Below are 8,096 nucleotides of genomic sequence, written 5' to 3'. Positions count from 1 at the left end.
AATGCAACCTATAGGGGGAAACCCTAAGGAAAGGGAGGGGGTTAAGTAGCACAGTAAGCATTATTATAGGGGGACTGGAAGGATCAAGGACTAGCCATTATCGATTACTGTTCCTCTGTCTCTCTAACTTGAGCATCGGAGTATTTGTGACAGGTACCAGGTCACCGCAAGGGGATGGGGAGCGCTCGAAGCGACTTCGAATCAGTGCATGTTGGGCTCGTCATAGCCGTCCATCGAATTCTGACCGCACACAACTGTCGTCGTTTATGGGAACACCAGCAACAAATTGATTTCAGTCAAAATAATGGTGAGATCCACAAGAACAAACGAAATCAATGCATCTCCATAGGCAATTCCAACAGTAGATGCACAGTTTCTAATGATGTTGGAAGCCATAAGAAAGTAGCAAAAGGAGATGCAGAAGATGATGGATGATTTGATAGAACAAAATCGAAACTTGAGTCAGTGTCTCGATGACCGCCAACAGGCAGAACGAGACAACGGGCCGAAAGATCCTCAAGCAACAAGTAAAGATGGCCATGCCTCTAGTACGAAAGGAAACACATCGTCATTGATCCCCATAGGAGAAGACGAGACGAAGGTTGTTACAGCAGCCAGTTGGACCAAACTGATAATAGGTTTGACCTGAGAAGAGGTTAAAGAAATTATTAAGAAGGAGAAAGAAATGATGAAGGGCGTCGACGTGGGCACTATAGCAACGCAGGCCGTACGGGGAATATAGAGAACTCCTTTCTTAGTGGGGATTTTAGCCGAAGAGGTCCCCAAGAAGTTTGTGCGGCCGAGATTTACCCTTAGTCCTGGATGAAGGATCCAGTGGAGTATTTGTTTCATTTCTGACAAATACTTGCATTGTGGGAAGAGAAAGAAGGGCTAATGTTTAGATTGTTCCCTTCGAGTTTGTAGGGGAATGCTCTGACTTGGTTCCACAAATTGCCATGTGGATCTATTAGCTTGTTCGAGGAGCTTTGTACTACCTTCGTCGAGCGGTACATTGGCAACCGAAAGAGCGGAGGGGATGTTGACACGTTGCTTAGCAAGAGGCTAGGAGCAAGGGAGAGCCTTAGGGAATTCACCAGGAAATTCAGAGAGGAGGCGATGTCGTTAGAAAACTGTGATGAAAGAACGGTAGTAGTGGCGTTCAGAAACGCCTTACCCTCCAGTTCGGGATTGTATAGGTCCCTCGTGAAGAAGAGGTCAGAAACCTTGAGCGAGTTGTTCGAGAAAGCAGAGAAGTATATCTACTTAGAGGATGATCCTCGGAGTTCAGCGAGAAAGAGCAAGGTTATCGACACTGTGGAAAAGCCTAGCAAGCAACCCTAGCCGCAACAACAGGACAGAAAGCGGCCGCGAGAGCAAGAGGGGGAGAAGAGAAGGTTTGGGACGTATTTAGCTATGCCTCAAAGCGAAATATTACCCCTTATTACTCAGGTGCCATTTTTCGAGTGGCCCGTTCCACTTTCTCAAGACCAGGTTAATCAAGGAGAAAGATACTACGAGTACCACAAGGTGCGGACCTACACCACCAACAGATGTTAGGCCCTGAAGAGATTCCTACGAAAGTTGATAGAGCAGGGTAGGTTGAAAGATTTACCTAAAAGACAGAGGGAGGACCTACTTTAGGACGAAAATCACAAGGCAGAGCAGCTGCTAATAGGAGGACAAAATGGAAGAGCAGTCGTGATACATGTTGTCCTAAGGGAGGAGAGCAGCAAGACTAGACATACCAGAATTATTGAGAGAGTGAAGAGGAGAAGAGCTGAGTACCTGACACACATCTTTACTATAAGGAGTGGACCTACCAAACTAGAATCCTTTGGGGAGCAGACGATGGCGTTTACTAAAAGAGATTTAGAAGGGGTGGTCAGGCCCCATTATGATGCACTAGTAATAACTCTGCAGGTAGGCGCCTTCATGCTTAAAAGGGTGCTAGTAGATAGCAATAGCTCGGTAAGTCGACCTTTTTAAAGATGGGCCTCAGCAGAAACGTACTGGCGCTAGTAGGAGCACCGTTGGTCGATTTTGACGGGAGATCTAGTCAGCCCTATAAGGAAATAGTGCTACGAGTCAAAACAAGGTTGGTGACTTTGATGACCAGGCTCGTGGTCACTGAAGCAAGTTCTCTGTACAATACTATCCTGGGCAGGTGGTAGACATATGAGATAAGGGCGGTCCCATCCACTTATTATCAAGTTCTTAGGTTCCTTACACTGCAGGGGATGTAGGATGTCAAAGGTGACCAAGTAACAGTTAAGCGTTAAGCAGGGAAGAATCGATTGAAGACAAAGTTCAGTTATAACAATTACAGTAGGGGGAGACCAAGCTTGGCGGACTCCCATGCTTGGAAAGTATACAAATGGAGGACGTAGGAGAGGGAATGCAAATAGGAGTAGGGGCCGAGCTGGAATCAGAAGAGTTAAAGGAGATAACAGAGTGTTTAAGAAGAAAGAGACGTCTTTACTTGGTCTATCGAAAAGATGTCAAAAACTAGTCCCGATGTGGTTTGTCACCATCTGAACGTCGAACCTAACTTCAGACTTGTAAGCAGAAACCAAGGAGGGGTGATAAACGATGAGGTGAACAGGTTGATTAGGGCTGAATTTATCAAGAAGGTGCAGTTCTTCGAGTGGATAACAAACATTGTGGTAGTGCCCAAGAAGAATAGGAAAGTCAGGGTTTGCATAGACTTTACGAATCTGAACAAGGCCTGTCCTAAGAATAGCTTTCCAATGTTGAGGATAGACTAGCCTGTGGACTCGACTTCTGGGCATGAGAGATTATCATTTGTGAATGGTTACTCTGACTATAACCAAATACAGCTCAGCCTAGAGGATAAGGAGAAAATGGCATTCATTATAGAGCAGGGGCTCTATTGCTATAAGGTGATGTCCGTCGGATTGAAGAATGCGGGGGCTACCTACCAGAGGATCGTGACATAACTATTTAGAGATCTGCTAAGCAGAACAACAGAGGTGTACATAGACGACCTACTAGTCACGAACAGAAAGAGGAAAGACCATGTTAGTGACCTAGAGGAGGTCTTTTCTAAGGTAAGAAAGGTAGGAATGAAGCTTAACCCATAGAAATATACATTTGTGTTAACTTCAGGGAAATTCCTGGGTTATCTAGTCACAAAGAGAGGAATTGAAGCCAACCCAGATCATATTAGAGCACTGTTAGAAATGCCATCCCCGAAGACTCAGAAACAAGCCTAGAAACTTATAGGGAGAGTAGCTACTTTAAATCGTTTCATCACCAGATCCTTCGATAAGTGCAGGCCTTTGTATCAGTTGTTGCGGAAGAACTCCCGATTCGAATGGACAGAAAAGTGTGAGTGAACGTTCTCGGAGTTGAAAAATTACCTCGGCAAACCACCTATACTCTCCAAGCCAGAAGTGGGGGAGGAGTTAGGGGTGTATTTGGCCACTTTCAAACACTCACTCAATTCAGTCTTGGTCAGAACTAGGGCAGTAGGGGAGCAGTCTATTTATTTCCTGAGTAAGACCTTAAATGTAGAGATGCGTTATATAATACTTGAAAATATGGGATTAGCTTTAGTCTATACGGCTATGCACCTACGACCGTACTTCCAGGCACATCGGGTGCAAGTCATCACATAATTTCTTCTGAAGTCATTGCTAGAGAAAGTAGAGGGATCGGACAGGATGGCTAAGTGGGCAGTTCAATTAAAGAGTTTAGCCTCGAGTACCAGCCGAGAGTTTCAATGAAAGGCCAAGCAGTAACTGACTTCTTAGAAGACTTCCTAATGGAAGACAAAATAGAACTATTAATAGAAGAGTTGCAAAAGATGGAGGACAAGCAGGAGCTGCCAAACGGATCAAGTTGAAAAGCCTATGTGGATGGATCATCCAATTTTGAAGGGTCAGGCATCGGAGCAGTACTAATCACCCCAAACAAAACAAGAATAAAAAAGGCAGTGACCCTGGGATTCAAAGCTTCAAATAACGAGGTGAAGTATGATGCAATGCTACTTGGCCTCGAGTCCTTAACAGGTTTGGGGGTAACGAAGGCTAGGGTATATAGTGACTCGCAGTTGGTAGTTAACCACATAAATGGGACATTTGTGGCCTGGGATCCTCGAATGCAACTCTACCTTGAAAAGATCAGGGCAGCTATGCATCGAGTTGGAGATATCAATATTGAGCACATACCCAGAGCATATAACATGCATGTAGACGCCCTAACCTACATTGCCTCGATGTTGGCTGGGCAGAATAAGAGGGAATTGCCATTGAGCTACCAAGAGAACCCATCTATAGACTAGTTCGGGTTGCCCAACTTAGTGGTAGTTAAAACGGACCAAAGATGGATAAGTCCAATTCTGGCTTACCTACAACTTGGGGAGCTGCCCAACAACCCAAAGGAGGCCAGGCGAGTCAAGAATAGAGCAGAGAGGTACACGGTTCTAGATGGGACTTTGTACAAAAAATCCGTAGGGGGGCCACTCCTGCACTGCCTGACTCTAGAAGAGGCAAAAGAAGCACTAAGGGAGATCTATGGGGGCAACTGTGGGAACCATTAAGAGGGGAGAACTTTAGCGTATAAAGTGCTCTCTCAAGGGTATTTTTGGCCCTACTTACAGAAAGATGCAACTTCGTACGTCAAACATTGTGATAGCTGCCAGAGGTACGAGAAGATAATTAGGCAACCAGCATTACAACTTCACTCCCTCATCGGCCCTTGGCCATTTGCTTAGTAGGGGATTGACTTAGTAGGCCCGTTGCCCAAGGCTCCAAGAAATCTTACTTTCCTGCTGGTGGTAACCGATTACTTTACTAAGTGGATGGAAGCACTCCCTTTGGCTAGGATTCGGCAGCAGGAAGTCCAGAAGTTCCTCTAGGAGAACATTATTTGCAGATTCGGTTTGCCTTGCACCATAGTTTTCGATAACAGAAGGCAGTTTACAGGAGAATAGATAAGAGAATTTTGCAGAGAATACGGGATAAAACAAGTATTTTCTACGCCCCAGTACCCTCAGGGTAACGAGCAGGCCGATGCTACAAATAAAGTACTGCTAGAATTTTGAAGAAGAGGTTAGGGGAAGCCAAAGGCAGGTGGACGTCAATATTGCATGGGGTCCTATGGGCTTATAGAACAATTGTTAGAACATCCACAAGAATGTTTCCATTTGCCATGGCTTATGGAGTAGAGGCAGTAATCCCTACAAAGAATAGCTTCCCCACGGTAAGAACCAAGATAGTGCAGTCTGAAATAAATAGCCCCCAGCTAGTTGCAGAGTTGGACCTGTTGGAAAAAAAGCGAGATGCAGCACTAATCAGACTAGAGCATTACCACAAGAAGCTACAAAACTACTTCAATAAGAAAGTCCATCCCCGCCAGTTTCAGGAAGGCGACTTAGTGATGAGGTGAATATTCCAGAACACGGAAGAATCGAACAACGGTAAACAAGGAACTAATTGGGAAGGGCCCTACAGAGTGGCAAAGGTGGGCCAAAATGGAGTATATTACTTACTCACTATGTCTGATTAGGGATTACCCAGACCTTGGAATGCATGTAATTTAAAGAGATATTATCAATAAATGTTCTACCATTATTCTCTCTCAACTGTGTTTGCAAGGCAAAGTCGAAGAGAAGAATCCAATCTGGATTCGGGCCTACGTGGGTCTCCTCTACCTTCATTAGTGGAGTGAGATATCTGGTCAAGGCCCAACTCTGACATGAGTAATAATAGTCGTGTAGATCCAGCCAGGGTTGGTCGGGGTCCTACTTTGTCATGAGTTAGAAACATGTTTCAATGGAATCCAGTCGAGATTCAAGCCTACGTGGGTTTTCTCTGCCTTCATTGGCCTAGTGAGATTGTTGGTCAGGGCTCAATTCTGGTATGAGTAACAATAGTCGTGTGGATGTAGCCGGGGTCTGGACCTACGTGGGCCTGTTCTGCCCTCACGGGCAAAGCAGAAGCTGGTCGGGGTCCTACTCTATCACGAGTTCACTAGTCGAAAAGTTAGCCAAATGATTATAGCCGATATTAGGAAAGAGTCAGAGCCTTCTTCAAGGACAGTGACTCAAGCAGCCATTGGCATAGTTAGCACAATTCAGACTGCGTTCAGAATCTAAGCATAGTTAGAGCCTTCTTCATGGACAGTGACTCAAGTAGCCATTGACACAGTTAGCACAATTCAGACTACGTTTATATACTAAGCATAGTTAGAGCCTTCTTCAAGGACAGTGACTCAAGCAGCCATTGGCATAGTTAACACAATTCAGACTACGTCCGGAGTCTAAGTAGAGTCAAAGCCTTCTTCAAGGACAGTGACTCAGGCTGCTAGTGACACAGTTAGTGCAGTTCGGATTGTGTTCAGAGTATAGCCAGAGTTAGAGCCTTCTTCAAGTATAGTGACTTAGACAGCCGATCATAGGAACAGTTCAGTGCAGATAGTGTTATAATTCAGACCATGGGCAGAATCAAAACCTTCTTTAAGGATAATGGCCCAAGAACCCTCTACAAATTTTGCCCAGAAAGGTTCTACCACAAGTTACACCTACTTTAGGTAGAAGTTGGGGGGAAGTAAAGTAGAAAGAAAAGTGTGTTTGAATAGTTAGTAGTGTGAGTGTTTGAGCAGAAAGTATGTTTGAACAGTTAGTAGCGTGAGTGCTTGAGCAGAAAGTATGTTTGAACAATTAGCAGCATGACTGTTCGAGCAGAAAGTGTGTTTGAACAGTTAACAGCGTGAGCGTTTGAGCGGAAAGTATGTTTGAACAGTTAGCAGCGTGGGTGTTTGAGCAGAAAGTATGTTTGAATAGTTAGCAGAATAAGTTTTTGAGCAGAAAGTATGTTTGAACAGTTTAACAGCTTACAAAGCAGTTAGCAGTGTGTAAGTAATTGAATAATTATCACTTTCAGTATGTGTAGGGGTTGTTTCAGCCAGCACATATACAAGCAGTGTAATCAACAGAAAGAGATTGTAGAGGCAGCAGTATGTGTAATGAAAATACTTATTCGAGGAATGAAAAGACTTTTTGCTCTCCGACATAAAATTTGATTTGAGTTTGAGACTCTCGAGTTTGTGTACTTTTATTGGTATATCTGACGTTCAGACCTCATTTCCGTGAATTTCTTCTTTTTAGAAATTTTCTCGTTGTTGGAGTCAGTGTGGCCACATTATCCAGAAATCCATCTTATTTCAAGAACATGTTGTTTATTGGTAAGTTTGGATACATGTATCCTCACATTGTTCTTGAAATGTGACCATTTAAGGATGATGGAGCCTCATTGCTTCCTGTCAACCATTGCCCAAGTAAACATACATATGTTGGACAATCTTTGACTCTCAGTTTTCACATCAACCTTGTAAATCTTGTGTGAAAATCATTTTTGTGTGTCTATTAGTATATTCGAGGATTTCAAGCCTCCTTGTTCCGAGTCAAAAATTGACCGGATGCTTGTGTGCACCACGGAACTCTGTTGGTCCACCAAATTTGAGCCAAAAGTGGCAAATATATTTTGTTCCAATCTTGGGCTCCCAAACTTGATTCTTTTACAAATATTTCTCATATTTTAATTATTTGGTGAGCATAATAACCAAATGTGGTCACGTGGCACAATTCATGCATTTAACTGCCTCGTGTGAGTATTCAAATTGGTAATTCTTTAAATCTGCTCACACGTTTATTATGCTACAACTGCTATACTTTTATTTGCATACTTTATTATCTTGCTTGCATATTATGCCAATATTTCAATAGTTAAATCATTTTGGCATTTATTCTTCATACAGTTGTCCCTTAATAGTAACATCATTTACAACTGTCACGTGTGCATTCGATCGCTCATTTGCATATCTTCTATTATTTTGCACATGTTGGCATGTTACGACCATGAGTCATTGAGTAATATCTTTATGTGTCGTTTATCATGCCATGCCAATGCTTAATAGTAAAATATTTTATTATGTTTTGTGTGCATTTGATCGATTATTGGCATATCATTTAAATTATGCACGCTTATATGCATGGTCTGACACTGCGTTATTTAGTTATATTTTCTTTGTGCCAATCAACATGCCATGCCTATGCCTCATAGTTATATTTCTTT

The 8,096-nt window shown here is 43.2% G+C and overlaps 1 protein-coding gene across 1 annotated transcript; it reads left to right on the top strand.

The window, feature by feature from the left end:
- The first annotated feature begins 415 nt into the window (after positions 1-415).
- LOC147391106 (uncharacterized) lies at positions 416-2,957 on the top strand. The gene is made up of 5 exons (XM_086459001.1): positions 416-601; positions 925-1,302; positions 1,450-1,527; positions 1,642-1,968; positions 2,838-2,957. The coding sequence occupies exons 1-5, from the start codon at positions 416-418 to the stop codon at positions 2,955-2,957; spliced, it is 1,089 nt and encodes a 362-aa protein (XP_086315127.1).
- Positions 2,958-8,096: the final 5,139 nt, after the last annotated feature.

The sequence above is a fragment of the Akebia trifoliata genome, chromosome 11 (assembly GCF_017979445.1).
Source record: "Akebia trifoliata isolate Shusen 1 chromosome 11, ASM1797944v1, whole genome shotgun sequence".
Lineage (NCBI taxonomy): Eukaryota > Viridiplantae > Streptophyta > Magnoliopsida > Ranunculales > Lardizabalaceae > Akebia > Akebia trifoliata.
The sequence above is the reverse complement of the archived record's forward strand: the minus strand, read 5'-3'. Positions and strand labels throughout refer to the sequence as shown.